This window comes from Neodiprion fabricii, chromosome 2, assembly GCF_021155785.1.
Source record: "Neodiprion fabricii isolate iyNeoFabr1 chromosome 2, iyNeoFabr1.1, whole genome shotgun sequence".
Lineage (NCBI taxonomy): Eukaryota > Metazoa > Arthropoda > Insecta > Hymenoptera > Diprionidae > Neodiprion > Neodiprion fabricii.
The window spans coordinates 14,153,564-14,173,478 of NC_060240.1; the positions used below are offsets into that span (position 1 = coordinate 14,153,564).

The following is a 19,915-nucleotide window of genomic DNA, read 5'->3' on the forward strand; positions in this document are numbered from 1 at the left end:
CTAAAATTTAAGATGATATAATTTTTTCCAGCATGAGTTTATTAAGCTGAAAGCCTGTCCATTGCGGCTGTGAATACTCTTGACTCCCTCATTAACACATTAAATTTTCAAACAAATCGGTCGTTACTCCGGTCAGAAAAATGATTTTCTTTATATATTTTAAGAAAAAAAAATGTATTTATGTATATTTGTTTATTTTATTGTTCTTTCTTAAAAACCAGTTGAAGAGATTGAGGTCTGATACTTTCAAGATCTTAGTATTCTAATAGTACCTACATAAAATAACGATAACATATTCGCAAAAGGTATTGTTACCCAGTTTATTCCCTTGGACTTCATCAATCAAATTAATTGACAATCAAATGTAGTATAAAACATAACACATGTCAATATAAAAAAAATTTTTTGAGTTTATAATTAAATAGATAAATTTTGATCCTATACATCGAATAGCAAATTCTTCATTTATTTATTGTAAAGTTTGTTTTTGTCGTTTTTACGTTGATAAAAAGTCTCGAAGTTTGATATGAGAAAGTTTATACGAACATAGAAGTACGAAAAATATTCATTTTTGAACTTTGTTTATCAATTCTTTTACATTTGTAGTTTATTATTACCATTTTTAATAAAAGTTATTTAAATACAACCTGAAGTTAATTATCATTTGCAATGTGTTTGAGAAAATAGGTAATTTTTCTTAAAGTCCGAAATTTCGTTCTGGTTCTTACATGAGCAAACTTTATCCGATAAAACTATTTTTTTAAATTATCAGTAACGTGGAAGAAATCAAAACTTGAAATCAATAACCCAGACAAAATTCGTGTTGCCGGTGTAATAAATAATAAATATAGAGCATCTTAGCACTGGCCCTCGGAGATGTAGTCATTTGGGACCAAGATTCGATCACCCAAATGTTTGATCAGATGGTCGATAAATCTGAATACCTATCAATTCATTCAAAGCAGAGAAATTTTGATTGAAATTACGGTATCGAATGTGATTAATGAGTCCTCAGAGGAATTGCATGACTTGCATGAATGTTTAATGGCTGTTAAAACGGGTAGGCTTAATTTTATAACAATTTATTTAAAAAAATAAATGCAATCAGTGACGTAACGTATTGACACATGGTTTCCCTGTTATACATATGTCTTACTAGGTATCACTATAAGTTGACAAGTCATATCCGTTGTTCTAGACTAATTTACACCGCAAACAATAACAGATTTGGTTTGATAAACCTTTAAGGCAGCGTAGTTAATTGACAACAATAGCTAATGTTGTTATTATAGTATCCAAGCTTACAATTATTAATTGACAGGATTAGCTAGTTTTAACACACAGACAGATGTACGGCTACTCTATACAGCATTCAATGCCATTTTGATACCTACTCATTTTAATTTTAGGATATACAGTTAAAGTCAAAAACAGTAGTTTTTGAGAAGTGAAAGTAAAAGTAAGAGGTTATACTATGACATATCATTGACTTAGTTATTTATATACAAAAGCACAGACAATCAGTTTACCCGAAACATTGTCGAGTAACTTGATAATAAAAATAATCGTAATTACTTGTACAGATATTAGAAACAACAACGTAATTTTGAGTCACGTATTCATCTTTTCATCCAATGTTGCAGTTACAAATAATTTTATACACGGAATGTCGTTATTTTATTTTTTTTCTTCAATTTGTTACAGCTCAGCTGTACATTTCCTTCATTGGAATTATTGAATAGTATCTAAAAATCGAATTATTTTTAAAAGACACAGTAAACGAAAAAAATGTGGACAAGTGACTTCGCGAGTAATAAAGAACCTTGCCTAGCCTTAAAGATTAAGATAATGTATAAGGGTAACTAATATTTAATATTTAAATTTAATAATTGGGTTAGCAGGTAATTCGTTGTTTTATCAGTGAAAAAACTCGCTTTTTGGATCCCAACTTGATACACATCTGAAATGTAATCAATTTTTGTTAGATGTGAAATTGATTGTTTCTAGGGTCTACTATATTGTATAATCATACTATCATAAATAAATTTCACTTTTCTTATAAAAATAGCAAAAAAAATCCATTGGTATTGTTCTACATCTGATAAGTACATACCAATGACCCTCAGCCTGATCCACAACTGGTGAATTAATAGCATCATCATCAGTGGATTCGGTGTCAAAGGATTTAGTCTTGAACACAACTTTCCCCTTCTTTACAGGCTGTCTTCCTTTTCCCTTTTTAGTTGCCTTTGGTTCCTCTGATTCATGTTCACCATTTTCGGTATTTCCATTTTCTTGCAACGCGTCTGTAACTTCATTTTCTTCAGAGTCTGATTGAGATTCAAAAATTTCTCCCTGAGCATTAGCTAAATTTTCGGCTTTATCTGCTTCCTCAATCTCTGCTTCTTCCGGTTCTTCTGTTACCTTACTAGCTGCAGCCTTTTTTGCACGGCTGCCTCTGCTTGCTGCCTTCGCACTTATAGCGACATCCGCCACCTTTTTCTGTCCTCTACGTGTTTGTACCACTTCTTCTTCGTCTTCTTCTTCTTCTTCTTCTTCTTTTGACTGATCAACTTTTACTGCATTTTTTCCTCGAGCTTTGACAACTTTTGGTTCGCTCTCAATAACTGCCTCCTCTTTTTCTGCAAATTTCTCAGCTGTGCGCCCTTTAGCCTTGACTTCCTTTGATTTCATTGCCTCAGTTTTTTTTGCACCGCCCTTATTTTTAGATGCCACTTTCTTATCATTATCAGCAGATTCTGCTTTAGCTGGTTGTTGATCCTTGACATTTTTCTTAGATCTTCCTTTGGGATGAGGTTTTACTGACAAAGAAAATTTTAACATAAATAATTACTTCGTACTTGATTTGTACATTCAGGTAAATGTCTTTTTTATTAAAAAAATTAATTACTACTCTCTCTAGTAAATTCAATGGAATAAAGTCTAATATATGTGATGATTAGTGCGAGTGAAATTTTATAAGCTGACAGTATTTTACTTTAATTGATAATGAAAAGTGTGTATTCAAGGCACATTGAGTATAACATTATAAATGAAACTCTTATGCCAGATTACAGGATCATTCATTTAAAGAGAACTTATTTTTCCATATTGACAAAATATTTAGTCATCTTGGAAACACGAGGAAACAGGTAGAAAGTATCATTTGATTCGATATTTTTCTCAAAACATTCAGAAGATGCCGTAGTCAGCTTTACCAGCCACGTTAAACGTCACTTATTTTGACCATTACCAAAACCTATGGATTACAGACATAAAAATACCACCGTCAGAGCAATTTTAGATGCAATATTGAATATGAATTTCGAAAAATAAGTTGTGTTTTACACATCAAAAATGGTAAGAAGTATATACCTACAATTAAATTATCACTTATTGCGGGAACACATTTTGTGGTGTTATTGCCGCCTGAAACAAGAGTCTTTGGATATTTTTATATGGCACTAAATGTAGAATTGTGCTGACTGCTGCATTTGGACATCGGTCATGCATAGACTTAGGTAGTAGTGAAAATGAGTGAAATTTTGCTCAGTTGGTAAAAACTGACTATATCATGCTCAATCTGTTATTAGACCGGTTAAACAGCAAGGTGTACCTACATTTGCTGTGGATTTGTCAAAATAACGATTTTATACGAGTGAGGTAGCATTGTGAAAAGAATGTTAGCAAGCTGAAAAAAAATGTGTTCGTTTATCGCAGGGTTGGCATGTTGCTATCATATTGCCCACAGTATATTAGGTTAACGACTTTATATAATAAACAAAAACACATCTTGCTAGAAATTTATAATGAATGTTCGATCCTGGACTGCCCAGGGAAAAGCCGCTTGCAACAATATGTAAATAATACGTTACACATCGCCTCCACGTTATGGTGTAATTCTATTGAACAGTATGAAAATTTACATTTGAGCAAATGATATTGCGTGTCAAAGAAATTTGTATAATATTAACGAGTCACGTGATAGCAGCATCTTCCATATTTTAATAGAGGTATTCTTTGTGGTGACGGCTGTGTTAAACGCGACAAAGTTTGGGAACAAAAAAAATATGACCGGAAATACGGGTATTGACAATTGCGTAATTTATAATTTTTTTTACCATTAGGTTCTTCCATGTCGTTTTGCGTTTTTTTCGTCATTGCCTTGACTCGATTCTCGTTCAAGTCTTCTTCGACGTCATTTGCCTTTTTGGCAGCCTTCGGTTTGACCGGCTTCTTAACGGGCGCTGGCACTTCCTCAACCGACTCTGGTTTTTTATTTTTGGCAGCCCTCGGAAGCCTCACTTCTCTCGGCTCGTCTGTAATTACCGATTTTTGTACGGCTGTTTTCTTTTTCTTTGTTGGACTAACGTCGCCGCCCCGAGCTGCCGTTTCCAAGGGTTCATCTTCGACACGTTTTGCGTTTTTCCGTGGAGCCATGTTTGTTTGCCGGTGTTTTTGGCGGGCTATGCGCCGCGAGTCGAGAATTGAAGGATAAAGACAAGGCTGTCGACGTCGCTATTATCCGGAAAGTTAATCACCGCTTTTGATATAATTAATGATCTGTCGTTGTGGTCCAAGATTTTTATGATAAAACTGTTCTACCTTCACTATAAGTACGTTTGTGTATGGATCACACGACGCAAATTACTTCAGCACGCGCCCGACAATCAATTTGAAATGAGACGAAAGAAATCCCAACGTTTTTTTTTCTATTCTACGAGCTTCGTTTGTCGTTTCGACCAATCAGGGTTGATGTATATATGCATGCATGTACATACATATATATACTTACATTACAGAATCCTATCGAATCCTCGAATTGAAATCCGCGACGTCAAGCCACGTGAATGCCTGGAATTCGCTTATAGTGCTGTCAGCAATTTTTTATCTCTCTTACGCCGCCGAGTTTGCGGCTAGCTCTGCCTCTGTCCTAGGGAGTTCTTAGCGCTGCCAGCTTGTTTCGGAAAGTAGCCCTAATGGCACTGCAGTGGCCTGATTAAAAACAGATCAAATTGATTACCGTTTATGACGATTTTCATATGAAATTTGACTTATATTTCATAAACTGTGCTTCACATTTTCATGCATCATTAAACTCACGTATTTAACACTGTGCTAACTTATCTCTTTTTACTAACTAAACATAATGTAATTTATTTAATAAATATTTTTGATAGCAAAGAATAATGGGCACGTTCCGAAAAACCGCTACCAACACTGAAACCCTCTAGTATTTCGGAACACAACTCTAGACATAAAGTTAACAGTACAAAAGATGTACTCACCAGAAATGATTTGTAAACCACGATTTTAAACGCAACTAATTCAAATAACTGCACGTAAAAGAATGTCAAACAAATTTATTTTACTTCCAACATATTTATTCATTTACAGAAACAATTTGTAATGTCACGCAAACATGGTGTACAGCACAACTTTGCATTCAAGATGGGCCTGTACTAATAACACCGAACCATAACTTCATTTCAGTCAGAAAAAGATCTGGGTACAATAGACGGGTCGTCCGCTAAATTTTGGAACACAGCTTATAGACCATTTTAGAGTGGAGCTGGATTATTCCAATATTTCGATTGACGGAATTCTTGTTGCTACTGTTTTTTATATTCTGGATCAGCAATTCAGCCTTTTTGTTAATTCTTATTTATTTATACTTTTCATTATGTCTCAGGATTGAACAATCTCGTCCACTTCGAGTAATGTTTTCTGGCGTTGTTCGACAGCGGGCAAAATTCTACCACTCTATTTCACCAGGGATGTATTTTTCTATGAGCCCCTCATAGTATGGCCACAATTTTTCAATATCGGGAACGGTGTCACTCTTTGAGTAAAGATCGTACTTGCTGAGAACAGAAGCAATATTGCTAGCTGAGTAATTTATTCTTTGACTCTGAAACCTCTTTAAGGGAGTTCCCCTAATTGATTTCGGCATTGACGTATATATATCTCCAAATATTGAAGCCTATGTATCTCAAACGCGAAAAAGGGCTTACGCTTAAAGGGACATCCGTATTCTATACGCAATTTTAAACAAAAACACTCTAATACACTTTCATTTTATGCAGAAATGAAGAAATAGCATGAATTCGACGAATTTATTATTGCGATTACGTAGAATCGGTACCATTTCTTTATTTCTACCTCAATTGAAAATATATTTTAGTGTTTTTGTTTAGAATTATGTATAGAATGGGGCTGTTATGCTCGTTGTACGTTTGAGATACATGAGTTTCGATGCTTGGAGATATATACGTCAACGTGGAAATCAACCAGGGCACACCCTTAAGCGCCCCATCAATACTTGAAGATCTAGCCTATGTTTAGAAGTAACTGTTGTTATGATCACATGCATGAATAAATATATTTTTTTAAAATTGCAAGTGAGTTACTTACTTGAATTCAAGTACCCATTTCAGGTTTTCGTTATCCTTCTCAGTACAAAAGTGAGAATAGTCTCCACTTCCATGCCAAGGGTAAAACGAATGATAACGAATCATAACTAAAGCCTCCTCTGGCAATTTTGACTTATTATGTTTGAGTACGCGATAGAGGAATTCGTCATGACCCCATGACATCATCAAATTGTCCAGTCCGCACTTTGGCTTGTACATTCCATACTTAGTGCTGAAAAGAATTTTTTTCAAAATTTAAGCAAATCTATCATGTAACACAGCCAATGATTTACCACTTGCTAATTGTTCAAAAAATATGTATTTTTCACTAACTATTAAATCTTTGGCTGTTCGGTTCACCATTCTAGTTAGCAAAGGTATCGAACTGAAGATAATGCGTGAGCTTTATAAAAAAAAAATGGTTTTTGTATAGGTTAAGAAATCGTTTACGAATTTGTGATGGTTGATACAAGACATTACTGAACAGGCATCAAAACATATATGTATATCATGAATATTCATCATGAAAGACGTTAATTACTTGTAGCGGCTGTCCTTGCCATCAGGATTATCTTCAAAGCTGGTATCTCTGTAAACGATATGGTCTCCCCAGGCACAGCCAACAGGAAACGTATCCCCAACTACAGCCCATTGTGGTTCACCGTAGAAGGCCATTACCTAAAATTCAACGTTAACCAACGGTCATATGAAATTTTCTCCCATCTAAACCTGAAAGTTTCCTAAGGTGTTATACACATACCTTGCCAAGATCATGTATTAGCCCTGTGAGATGGAACCAATCGAGATCTGGATGATCCGCCCGGACACGTTCTGCAGTTTGGAATGCATGCACAATATTGGGCAAATTGGAATCCGGATCACTTTCGTCGACAAGGTCGTTTAGCTTGATCAGTGCATCTTTCACAGTCATTTTGAGCTTGTTAAAACGTAGCCAGTCTGCCATACGAGCTAGAAGAGCACAATACTGTGTTAATCGTGGTAGCAATTTATACAGCAGCCATGTTAAAGTTATGGTACAATTTGCAGGGAAGAAATTTTCAATGATATCAATGTATCACACTTCTGTAGTTTTCGTTAAGTTATTGCAGCCTAATCTTCAGAACTTCATTCTCTGCATCTAGAACAATCCATGGACCTGAAGTTTCGATCTATACGGTTCTACTGTAGATGGTTTCAATAATAAACAAATGAATTGAAGATTAAATAATAATCAAACACATCTATAACCGGCTTTCCTTGAGTTGACCAAAAGTTATTATCACAATTCAGAATTAGTGGCACCTCGAATTTTCCATCGGGCTCGGTCAATCGTTACTTGAAGCACATACTAATTTACAATGAGCAGTTCTTCATCGTAATTATATTATTATTATTATTATTATTATTATATGATTGTAAATTTCACTTGAATTCTTAAACTTCACCTCTTAGACCATACAAGTATTTATACTTTGTATTCATTTATTGGGAGTTAAAAATAACGAGTAGTTTCAATACTTGGTCATTTTATAAGTTATAAATCCAGATCTTAAATTTAGGTTGAAATAACAACAATGGTCTTGATACTAAACATTTATGTTCAATGCATCAATGCATTTTCACACCTGAGATCCTGTGACTACAAAAGTAAAACAGTTATGGACATATTTCGACTTGTTTGTCAACAATGTGAGAAAATTTAATTACTGATATGAGTGATGCAAGCACACCTCAATGTATAATACAATTATATCTGTGTAAGATCAAGAGTTTTGTAAAGTTATACAATGTCAAATGAAATACGATTGTGCAATGTGAAAATTACTTCAGTCAGTGTAGATGCGCAGAGATAAAATCATAAATCTTAATACTAACAGCGTACAAACTCCACTGTTTGATTAGTATGCATATCATGGTAGGTTTTTCGGACTCGTTCCTTGAGCGGATCTTCTGGGTCTACCGAATAATCTCTGAATTGACTGGCTGATTTTTCCGCGTGCACTGGTTCCGGTCGCAGGTGTTCCGATGGGTCGAGAATTGTAGCCGTCGGCCCAGGCGACTAGAATTTCAAAAATTATGAAAAAAATCTAATGCCAAAGGCTGCTGCTGGTTAGACGCTTGTAAAAATTCACATAACGTTGAAGTGCAATTTAATTTTCAAAAGATAAATGGAGTTATGAGTTATCTTCATTAATCGTTTCAAATCGTGCTATTTAAATTGTTGATTTCTTACTGGGCTGCTGGGCTGCACGGTACGTCATGATAGTAAACATGAATGTACAGCGTTTGTCTTCCGTAGAATAAAAGCGGATGAATATTTGGAGAATTCTGATTCAAGATAGCGAACTTGATTTATTTTACGGAGAATTAGAAGGAACACGTGCATACAATCCGTAGTGCTTCAAATGTATTGAATTAGTCTAAAATTTAAAAATTGAAAGATCCAACTTGTCTTATAACTGCTACTGGAACACGGCTTTATCTAGAGGGCTCTAGCTTTATAGCTTTAACCCCTCCTTACTGCTGTGATTCTAATACGTTATAATACTGGAGTTAAAAATACTCCAGATAGGCCATGTGCGAAGAGACTGTGAGTTAACACAGAAGAAATTTAATTTATCGCCAACTTCCTCTATTTGTTCACGCATTTAACACGTATGCGTGCAGTCCAGCATATTGACAATGATGCTGTCTAGTCTCTAAATCTTTTCAAATACAACACAGATAACAGTTAATGCGTTTTATATTTGAACTTTGTGATAAGGAAACAAACGTGGAAAGTTTTATGGATTATTTGTGTTCGATCTAATAGAGAATCGGCAACTATTGTTTTTATAGGATCTAATCCATTTTTTGAATTCATATATTCCACAAATGTACCATTGGCCCATAACAAAAATTAATATAATTATCTACTTTTTTTTTTAAAAATATGTGCTCAACTTTTTTTGCTACACTAGAGTATTATTGCTATTAGGGCAGTAGATAGTTTCATTTTCTTTATCCGTTCAAGCAGTTTGTAAAGGTTTCACGAGTACAGCAACTCGAGGGAGAATAAGGGGTTCTGTATGGTGCAATAACATTCTAACGGGATTGATTACAGCACATTGGGAATCGGATTAAAAATTTCATGTTTAACTTTTGTTGGCTTTCATATGGATGCTACGTAAAGAAAATGAAACTGTCAGAACCCCCAGTCACGTTGTTATTCAAGTGTGGCAAATTTTGTTGGCCACATATTCTTGAAAGAAAAGTAGACTCATATAATTATTTTTGTCATAGGCCAATGCTGCATTTATAGAACATACAAGTGTTAACGACAGATTAGCTACTACAAAAATCAATATAACAATCTGAAGCATTGTTGATGTACAATTTTTTAGATCACCATATATTCTAACTTCATCATGTGCAGATGTGTTTTCCGGTATAAAGCAGTAACTTTTTTCAATAATTAAATGCCAATGTAGAAAAAGTTTGTTTCCCAGAGGTAAGTTTCGCAGTTGTACAAGCCTAAGAAAGAATATAATTGTTTGTTATCCCGTTAATATTTTGGCGTTAAATCTTTGACAGATTGTCGAAATAATACATTGATTGACACTGCGTAATAATTACATTGATTTCCAACACCTATGCCTACAGATTTATAAAAATTTTATTTGTACGTACAATAACTTTGGCAGACATCTCGGCAATTCCTTTAAGGTCAACAGTAGTGCTTCTTACACTGACTCGTTGGCTTTATCGTTGAGCGAATTTATAAATCTCAGCAGCATCACCCTTGACCCTCCAGATTGTTGCAATAATTATTATTATACTAACGTCAGAAATGGCATATCACAGGTCATACTGTCAACTGATTGCTGAATTGTATAATTTCGTAAGACAACGAGGTTTGGCAAATTTTTCCATCAATCACAAGGTTGCATGATTCTTTTTGGGGGATTGATAAGTTTCGCAATTTGTTTTCATCACTTAAATTTTGCTAATCTTATTTTGCAGTAGTCAAATTCAATACAGAAGTACATTATTGTCATTAATAATTATGAAATCATCATTTGAAACCTCTCGGCTATCTCTTTGGGTGTAACATTATTCGATTACAAGTAGATGGTTATTTATCAAAAAAGGAACTAGTGATTGCAAGTCAAAGAAAATCATCCATTTTTCGAAAATATACGCGTATTCAAACGCGAATAAGATTTTGAATTGGTAATATCTTTTGACATTCAATAATTTTTTCGTGTATAAACATTCGTTAATAATCTTTATCTGTATTCAATGAAAATTCGCCAATAGTCAGTAATTTCACTCACTGTTTATCTCTATGAATTACATAATTATCAATCTGTTGCTTTATCAGGCTTCAAAGTTTTGCAATTGGTTGATATTTTTCATGAATTTAGATTTACATCCGAAGACAACTAATGGAAGTTGCCAGGTCATAAGTTATCTTTTCAAAGACCTCTAGACCCTTTCATTATTTTGTATGATGATTCAAAATGTCGATGAGTAAATTTTATGTATGCTGACAATTTGTGTATTCAGTATTTGTATCAGACAAAGACTATGCAAATGTTCATTAATATTTGGTGTCACGATATAAAGTTTGTTTGAAGGTAAAGCTTGAAATGACATTCGATTCATAGAAATGTAAAAATAAATTTGGCTGTTAATACATCCAGTTTTTTCTTTCTGTTTCTTTAATTTTTTTGTAAATATTTTACACTTATCAAGTGTTATAGCATTATTTACAATTTTACATGCATACTTATCTAGTTTTGAAAAAGATATCGTTTCAAGATGCGCCAGAATCTGATTCACTGGAATTACTGTCCTTCCGCGAATGTTTAGAACAATGACTTTGTCGGCGTAATGGTGTTTTTGAACGAGACCGGTGTCTTGATGACGATGATTTTTTGGTTTTCTTGGATTTGTGGAAGCGGGAACTCGAAGGGCTATCGTAGCTGGAATTAAATGTAATAATTATTAAATTAAACGGTATAATGTTCATTATTTGATAATCTGCTATCAACTACATGATTATAAGTTGAGTCGAGGTAGAAATAAACGTTGTACATTGTTTTAGAATGAACAATACCTGGAAACACAAACGACAGCTCGAATTGGGATTTTTAGATACCTTTTGTGCGAGGTCTTTTTTTTCTTGTGCTTCTTGTGCTGTTTACTTCTGTCCGAATGGCTGCGACTTCTACTGCGACTTCTAGAAGATGGCCTTGGGCGTTTGCTGCCCAAGTCGGAACCTTTGAGCCTATTCATTAAGGAATTGCCATTTATTCGTGCGTCCGCATCTTCGCTGGCAGCTGGTGTCGGTGAGGGGATTGAATGAACCTCGTCTGAATCATCAGTTTTTCGAAAGGCAATATTAGGAATGGCGGCTCCGATTTTGGACAAAGCAGGCACTTGTATTTGGCTGAGGAACATTGCAGCCTTCTTTTTCCTTTCTAATTGAAGCTGTCTTTCGCGAGAATTTGCGGCCAGCTTATCCCGCGCAGCAGCGGCAAGTTTGTCTTTTATTCTCTCCTCAGCTTGCTTATTTCTAACTTCTTTTTGACAGTCTTCAAAAATGTCCTCAGTCAGGTCAACGAACTCTTTGTAGTCAATTTTACTCTTCTTTTCAGACTTTGATATCTCTTTATCAATTTTCGACACTCGACTCTCGTCGCTGCTATCAGGCGGCGAGTTAGGCTTGGAATTTGTTTCACGTTTACTTTCTTCCACGTCCTCATCGCTCTCTTCCAGCGGCAGCGCACTACGTTTTTCAATTACAGTCGATTCTCCTTCCTTTGGCTTCTTTATAGAAAATGACACAGTCGTTACCTGTTTGCCACCCTGTTCGTGTTTAACATCTCCCTTCTTCTTGGCCTGTATCATTTTTACCCTCTTCTGCACCTCCTCCATTCGCTGTTGTTTTTTTTGCAATTCTTCCAACTTCTTTTGTTTCTCCTCTTGGGGTTCTTGTTCCTGAAGAAGTTGCTCTTCCGTTAATGCTTTAGTATCTACAGCACCTTCGTAGATCGTTAATTTGTGAGCATAGTAGCCATGATACTGGTGCGATAATTCAAGAAAATTGAACCTTGGATCCCCTTTGCCTTTCACGATTGCCTCAAAGTCTCTACCATTCTTGGCCACGTAGCTGGCCATCTTATCGATGATTATTTGAACATCGGCAGGTGGGACAATGAAGGAAGGCCTACCCAAAGGCTTTGGTGGTGTTTGTCCATAGGGCACCAGAGATACCTGAACGTCCTTCGCTTGTTGAGGTGGAGAACATGCGCTTGATTGAGATATATTTTCCAGTGGTGGCTCGACTTGTCCGTTCGATCCATAAATCACTGGACCGTGCACATATTGCTGAGGTGCTGGCGGATATGGTGCTGGGTAGTTCTGCAAGTGATCGAAGCAAGAAGGTTAATCAACGATACTTTTTTCAGGTTACCATAGCGATATTAAACTCAGATTGTACACACAGGTATATTTTACGAGCTTATCGATAAGAACAATTGGCAGTCTTTTAGGACTATAAAAGATGACAAGAGTGTATGTTCAAAATTCTACCCTTCGATGATCTTGTTCTTTCTTTGGGCATATTGACTTGAACTATCCGATTCACTTTTGGCTGTTAGTACCTTTACTCGAGCAATATGATATTTATATATGATCATTTATGGCGTCACTCTAAAACAGTAACACGGTGAATTCTTTCTGCATTTTACTTTACCCGACCGTTATTAATTTCAGTGTCCTAAAATTTCGATTCATATCATACTCATATAAAACTTCCCCCGAGTAACCACAACAGCGTTTATTTATTACCTGAGGAGGCACGGGGTAGTAACTAGCTGGAGGTGAAGGCTGAACATGAATCTCAACTTGGTGGGGTATCCGTGGCGGAGGTGGTTTTCCTGTGATCTTGTTCACCAGCATGGAGTAGGCACAATCGGCTGACGGCTTATACTGAATACTCGGAATACTGGGTGCCTGTGAATCAATTCATTTGGGATAAGTAGGTTGTTCTGAACTAACCCTTACATATTTATACTTCTCTATCCACTGTCTAGACAAATTTAATGAATGTTTATTTCAAATCTAAGTACAAGGTCATAACATTCAAATTAGGCGATACATTATAGACAGAATGTTAAAATATGTTTTGACATTGTGCTGAAAAAAAAAAAAATAAAATATGTTTGTACCAATGGTACAGGGAATTTATTTTATTTTGCTCAGAGCAAAATGTGTGAATGGGCAGAGTGAATTCAACAGCAGTAAAACTGTTCCAGGAATTTACAAATATTTACAGCGCGATCTAAGCATTCAAGGGTGTGAAAAGTGCTTATCTTTGTTTTTCACATAGACATTCATATTGGAAACATTATTGGCAGATTTTTGCTATTTGCCGCAAAAGCCCCGAGACGGAATTCCATTAAATAGACTAGTGAAATATCTAAGCATTGCTTGAGAACCGAAATGGGCTTATGAAATGGCAACTAAATGTCGTACATTTGAATACCATAACTATTTTGCAAATAAAATATTCGTCAATAAGTCAAAAATCTTTATATGCAAAAATCACACTGCTCAGTGTAGAGTAGATCATTTATAAATAAAGGGGCACAACGGACGATCCAATGCATACCAGAACCAGCCCTGGAAACAGAAACATTTTACATGTAAGTTAGATTTGCAAAACGTTTCAAATATTTTGGTCTTCCTCCTATTGCTATATGTGCAATTTGTTGACTCGTGCAAATGCAAATTCATATGTACATATATTTCGTAGTAAAGAAGAAGGAAATAACAGTTTCTTTTTTGGGCCTGCAAAAATCAGGGTATTGTGAATCGAAGATGTGTAAATGGTAAATATTGCTTCAGCACAAACCTGTCAAATCGCAATAAGAATCGAATGTTGCAAAGCTCACTGGCTCCACACTCACCGATTAGAGACCAGATCGTTTTGCACACATTGTTTAATTAAAATAGCACTAGCGATTTAAAATTTCATCTATTTTCTCCAAACTTACCGATTCCACTTTACTAAAAGATGGCGCGAGACTTGGATGAAGATATGATTCGTCATCCCCGTCAGATTCGTCCTCGGTTTCTGCCAAATCAAACATGTCATATTTCAATCAATTAATGAATACAAGTTTTTACTGTTCGAGCTTGGACAATTTTAAGGAAATTAAATTTGGCCAATTGTATTCAAATGTGTCATAATAAGATAAGTTGTTAACAGTCCCAGATATTCATGCACAGCTTGATAGTATTACTTACCAGATTGTTCCTTCTCAGGCTGTTTTTCAGGGTTGTATTTACCATCCTTGATTGCAGCAAGGACATGTCTATAATAGGGATGCAGAGGTCCATCGATGGATAGGAAAGAGAATTGAGAGTTGTTGGCCTGTTTTGCTTTAATCAGTACTTCCATTTGACCCCCTTGTTGACTAATGAAGAGGGCAGTTTTCGTAATGATGGCATTTAACTTTTGTGTTTCCGGCTGTAAAAGTATGTACGTATTCCACAAACTTTACCCACTGAGCAGTGTTGTACCAGATAATGAGTATTACTGTCTAGATCAAAATACGATAATTCATATACAAATTCATCTTGATATGATGAAAGAGAGTTTTGAACGCAATTATCCTTATAAACGATAAGACTATTCGAATTTTCTTTTGGATAGTTAAAAAGATATCAATAAAAATGGGATTTCATTTATACAGAGAAAATATACTTCTCCATTAAATAAAATATTTCTCAACAGGTAGCGAATATGTTGTGACTGTGAATAATTTTGTGTTGACACACCGAAAGATTCGGTCGGATCTTAAGTAATAAAATACTTTTCTCACCGCCTCCAAAAAAATATTTGTTTGTCTCAATCCGTTTATTTATTGTAGTGAATTTCGAAATGTTTCTTGCAGAAAAAGGTTTCCATTCAACTAGTCATCTTACAAAATCACATCAGAATCTTGACTCCGAATAGTGTCTTCTATATTTCAGTAAACCGATTATCTTATTTTTAAACCACAAAAAAATATGGAGATGATCAGCAGAAGTATCTAGATGAAAATTAAAGATAAACTTGACGCACATTATCTCTACAAGACAAAACATGAGGTGAATTTATCTACGATGAGTATCTTAAATCTAGATAAAAGTATCTAGACAACTAAATAGTACTAGAGCGACAGTTTGAAAAGTAAAATTATAATATTTACCACAACCATATCCTCGGGAATTTGAAGCTCGGGTGGAGGGATAAATGCTTGATCTTCGTCTTCCTGAGATCCGTCTGATGGCTTTGGGCTATTTGTGTCGCCACCGCCTGCCACTTGATTAATTTCATCTTCGTTATAATTGTAAGCTACTTGAGCATAAGGATTTTCTGAGTCCAGGGCTTGATGCAACCTCTTTATTTCTTCTTCTATAAAATGTAAATTATACGAAATTGAATGTATTTACCAGTTTGCATGAAACGAATAAAAAGTTATCGATAATATTGAGCTTTGTACCGTGATACATTGTCTCCTCTGCATCGCTGTTATAAAGAGACCGGTAGCGTTCCTCGTCACAAATCTGTTCCACTTTCCTTTCATCCTCGGTGAGGACTTGCCGTAGATCAAATCCACCTGGCGGTGGTTCGTGTACTCGCAGGTCACCCAATGCTCCACGTCCATCGTATCTATCGACACATAACAGGAAAGTTAGAAAAATTAGGGTAAGACAATAATTGTCAGGCACAAGTCATTCAGGAGCGGCTCACAGCTTTAATAACTGAAAATAGAATTGCATTGGTAATTATTAATTAGATCCACCTCAGGGTAATCCTGTGAAAAATAACAAGCGTTCATTTATAGATTATTTCCCAAGTGATGGAACCAATTCAATATGAGAAATGTTTGTGTTTTCCAGTAAAACTTTTCTTAATCAAATTTCTGATAAATGCTGAAAATAATACGGGGCATTCTAATGCTTTACTCAAATAAGATTATTTGATTAAATATCCAAAGTAAAAACTAAACTAGAGATTGTTTGAGAAAAAATAATTTGGTCAGATTGGTAAGAATAACTCTTAACTCAGTATTACCAGAACTTCTGTCAGCAACTTACCTCAAATCTTCTTTATGTATTAGGTCATGAGTTTCTGTTCTTTTTTTGATAAGCACATATTCGTTTTATAGCAATGAGTCCAGTGAAAAGTTGAATGTGGTTCATTTATCAATAAGTACGAGTATTAATCAGAAGGAAGGAAGAGGGAATATTACGGAAATAGGCCTTTGTAATTTGAAGAAAGCCTTAGGTAAACTATTACAATTAAAGTGGGACATTTACTTGATCCAAGTATTAGTTCAGTTGGACAAAAAAGTATCGGAATCAGACTGTTTCAAATGGCCAATTGTAATTCAGTTTTGGTTTTAAAAGAAAACGTATATTAATGACACACTTTGTATCCAAAAACCCTGGCCCTTCTTAAGAGTATAATAATTAAAATATTAGCAAATTGCAAATTACTTCTGAAAGACTTGCTGAACATGGACATATTAAATCAAGGTTAAGAGATGAAATCTGATGCTCTGAAAAGTCTACATCAATTTTACCATTACCATGATGAATATAACGGAAAAAAAATGACAGCATATTTATTCGAATCTTATGTACAAATTATAACAGTTCTCTCGGAAATTCAAATTTTCTTGTTATCTGCCAATTATTGGTATATTACCATAGCCGGCTGTTTCCTCTGCAACAGCATTAGTACCCCAGTATCATTTGAGTTGAATCTACGAATCCATGAGTCAATTACCATGAAGATAATAATTTCTAAGAAACAAGTAAATAAATTTAAGGTTCGCTGAACACTGATATTTAACTGAAATAGCTTCTGAGCTCTAAAATATAACCAAGTAGAGATCAACTCAAAAATCATGAGAAATTGGTTTGTTATTACGATAAATTGCAAAATTTTCACTGGACTTGAAATATTCTACCAACAATATTATTTAAATGAACGAGAGTAAATATCAGATACTTTTTTGATAGAATTAATAATCCAAGGTATTACTGCAGATAAAATTGCTGATATCAGTTTGAATAATGCTGTAAGTATTGAAATCATTAGACAAGGTGAAACAAGAAGGAAAAATACGAGGTAGATCAGCTTTTAAGAATTAATTGGGTGTGTCAGAATTACAATTGTTCCCATCACTCGTGATTTTATACGAAGATACATACCGTGCTGAGTGACCATAATTTAAAATGATCATCAGCCGTCGTTTGTCTCTCTGCGGTGTGTCTCACCTTGCTGATGTACCAAGGATCAGCTACAAGAGTGGTATCCGAAATGCACTGCACTCGTAGTGCACTACGCGCTGTGTCGAAGCACTTTGGTGGCCGCAACACCTGCGGAAACCTTAAACAGCTTCCAGAATGCTTATCCGTACATAAACTGATGGGACCAGTTCGATTGTAACATATTCCGTTGTTATATCCGTGTTTGTATTTGATTTTGACATCACTTCTCTAAGCGTTAAAAGTAGCAATTATAGAAAAATAAACATATATCTTAAGCGATTAAGTTTCTAGGTTAACGGAACGTACCTGTCTATTTTCAACGAGTTATCGGCCATCCATGGGATCAAATGCCTCCCTTGGTCAATCATTTGCGCCTTCTTATCGTCCCGAAACAATTTGCAGCTATATCCGAACACCAACAGCTCCTGTGGCTCTTCTTCCCCATCTTTTTTCCGCAGAATTCCCGAATCAATCATCCAACGCTGACCTTTCGACGACATTTTCATTTATTTTCTGTAACATTACCCACAGGGCCCATAGGTCCGTGTGTTTTTAAGGCGCCGCTGTGGTTTGTCAAATATACGTTACAAGCACGACAGCGCCACTAGACGTTCACCGTTGAACTAAATGACAGACTTCTTGTGGACAATAAGTGATTTTATTGGTCGGATCTAACAGAAACGTAAAAGAAAAACTGCCATCATAAGCGGACGTTTGTCACTTGAAAATTTCCTCATTAAAGTGTGCCATATTTACGGAAAGTGAACTTATGGAATAGATTTTCCGGGATTACGTGTGTGCTTTTATACATCCCTAACGCGATAAAACCATTGCACAATGTGCTACAGGCGAATTCGCCATCAGCGCCGCGAGTGGCAAATTCTATAGCAACAAATAGTTTACGACAGCCCCCTAACAATCAGCACTGGTCGTATACTAAAAAATTGTACGCGTTTTGTCCCCGTTTTTTAGTTCCTCTACGTGGCGCTAGTAGACTTCTGACAACCTCGCTGCCTTCGCTGACCGCACGCAAGCTTGTCAGACAACTACTAGCGCCACTAGTGGTGGAGATTGCCGGCAGAATCGAGGGACATTTTGCGAACCATTTTTAGCAGCGTGCGTCAGGGGGCTGGTTTACGATCAGCGCGCTTCCTTCCGCAAATTAACTGGCACCGCTAAAAACTCCCTAGGACAGGGCAGAGTTACCCATGAACTCGGCAGCGCAGGAGATAGAAGATTGACAGCACTGGGAGCTAATATCGCAACACGCCCTAATTGACGAATATGCTCTAGGCATGTGCGTAACTTTTCGTGGCAAATTGAAACTTCATAACATCACCATACCATGTATACAATCATGATCATGTAAATAGGATATGATTTTACTATGCGCTGGTTAAAAGTTTAAGTTACGTTTCTAATTCTAAAAAATTCAAAATAATTTGTGTATGTATTTCGATTGTGGAAATAGCTTTTAAAATTTGTGCAGGGATTAATAATAATTTCGAAATGAGTAATCGAGAGCTCAACAAGGCATCAAATAGATGTAAGCATTAGTTTGTAGTCTGTACGATACAACAATTTTGATGTTGCATTAAACATATGAAGCATTGTGGGATGTGTAATGCAAAACAAAAGTTTCAGGTTTTTTTTCATAACACATTTTTCATTTTTCTGCTAAGTCTAAGGTAATTAATAATTAATAACAAGAAAAAAACTTTTTTCATCAATGTGTCTACAATAATAATTATTAAAAGGTACAATTAGCAAATTACTATATTGTGTATTTACTTTGTGTAATAATAGATAGTAATGTAATTGTAATATGGTTTTTTTTCTCATATTTATAGCGCGATTTCTTCCACGTGCTCGTTCATTTCTACAAATATAATATGGTATCTAATATTTTATTTTTCGTTTATGTATCCACTTGGGTTATTATCAATCATTTATCTTTATTCCTATTTGTATCGTTTAATCAAATACTCAAAATACAAATTTTTTTATGCTATAAGGCGCGTTTCAAGATTATTTAACAGTTTTGTTTAACAATTTTGAAATACCCGCGGCACGCAATGTATAATATTTATAGCTTTGCTTGCACAAGTAAGCCTTCTAAAGAAGTCACCAAATACGTGTATACGCACACCATTAATTCTGCAAGATGACCAGATAATGAAAAA

General features: G+C 35.3%; 3 protein-coding genes across 8 annotated transcripts; all 3 read right to left on the bottom strand.

The window, feature by feature from the left end:
• Positions 1-1,066: 1,066 nt before the first annotated feature.
• LOC124176349 (ABC transporter F family member 4-like) lies at positions 1,067-5,215 on the bottom strand. Of its 3 annotated transcripts, none has more exons than XM_046557527.1 (4): positions 4,796-5,215; positions 4,122-4,518; positions 2,114-2,822; positions 1,067-1,960 (listed from the first exon to the last, which is right to left on the bottom strand). In XM_046557527.1, coding segments are annotated over exons 2-4 (1,029 nt in total). In that variant the 5' UTR covers positions 4,441-4,518; positions 4,796-5,215; the 3' UTR covers positions 1,067-1,959. The 3 variants fall into 3 exon arrangements, with proteins under 3 accessions (XP_046413483.1, XP_046413485.1, XP_046413482.1); XM_046557529.1 differs by lacking the exon at positions 4,796-5,215 and adding an exon at positions 4,605-4,784 and having other exon boundaries at positions 4,122-4,524; XM_046557526.1 differs by lacking the exon at positions 4,796-5,215 and having other exon boundaries at positions 4,122-4,784.
• A 133-nt stretch (positions 5,216-5,348) lies between these two features.
• Positions 5,349-10,199, bottom strand: LOC124176350 (inositol oxygenase). Its single transcript, XM_046557530.1, has 6 exons — positions 10,083-10,199; positions 8,289-8,472; positions 7,174-7,382; positions 6,955-7,091; positions 6,415-6,645; positions 5,349-5,864 (listed from the first exon to the last, which is right to left on the bottom strand). The coding sequence occupies exons 1-6, from the start codon at positions 10,098-10,100 to the stop codon at positions 5,756-5,758; spliced, it is 888 nt and encodes a 295-aa protein (XP_046413486.1). The 5' UTR covers positions 10,101-10,199; the 3' UTR covers positions 5,349-5,755.
• Positions 10,200-10,213: 14 nt separating this feature from the next.
• On the bottom strand, positions 10,214-18,290 carry LOC124176346 (splicing factor, suppressor of white-apricot homolog). Of its 4 annotated transcripts, none has more exons than XM_046557520.1 (9): positions 18,039-18,290; positions 17,673-17,850; positions 15,953-16,122; positions 15,659-15,864; positions 14,712-14,934; positions 14,459-14,538; positions 13,251-13,415; positions 11,557-12,821; positions 10,214-11,380 (listed from the first exon to the last, which is right to left on the bottom strand). In XM_046557520.1, exons 2-9 carry the CDS (start codon positions 17,702-17,704, stop codon positions 11,212-11,214), a joined length of 2,310 nt encoding a protein of 769 aa, XP_046413476.1. In that variant the 5' UTR covers positions 17,705-17,850; positions 18,039-18,290; the 3' UTR covers positions 10,214-11,211. The 4 variants fall into 4 exon arrangements, with proteins under 4 accessions (XP_046413476.1, XP_046413475.1, XP_046413477.1 ...); XM_046557519.1 differs by having other exon boundaries at positions 17,673-17,960; XM_046557521.1 differs by having other exon boundaries at positions 10,215-11,380; positions 17,739-17,960; positions 18,039-18,289.
• Between the last annotated feature and the right edge of the window lie 1,625 nt (positions 18,291-19,915).

Excerpts from the sequence above, each read along its gene's own strand:
- LOC124176346 (XM_046557518.1), bottom strand. The coding sequence starts at position 18,238 with ATGAAAATGTCGTCGAAAGGTCAGCGTTGGATGATTGATTCGGGAATT. Across the intron at positions 16,123-18,038 it reads AACTCGTTGAAAATAGACAG|ATACGATGGACGTGGAGCAT; the intron begins GTACGTTCCGTT and ends ATGTGTCGATAG. Across the intron at positions 13,416-14,458 it reads CTTTTAGTAAAGTGGAATCG|GCACCCAGTATTCCGAGTAT; the intron begins GTAAGTTTGGAG and ends ATTGATTCACAG.
- LOC124176349 (XM_046557527.1), bottom strand. The coding sequence starts at position 4,440 with ATGGCTCCACGGAAAAACGCAAAACGTGTCGAAGATGAACCCTTGGAA. Across the intron at positions 2,823-4,121 it reads CGACATGGAAGAACCTAATG|TAAAACCTCATCCCAAAGGA; the intron begins GTAAAAAAAATT and ends TTTCTTTGTCAG.
- LOC124176350 (XM_046557530.1), bottom strand. Across the intron at positions 7,092-7,173 it reads TAATACATGATCTTGGCAAG|GTAATGGCCTTCTACGGTGA; the intron begins GTATGTGTATAA and ends GTTGAATTTTAG. Across the intron at positions 5,865-6,414 it reads AAATGGGTACTTGAATTCAA|CAAGTACGATCTTTACTCAA; the intron begins GTAAGTAACTCA and ends TTCTGTTCTCAG.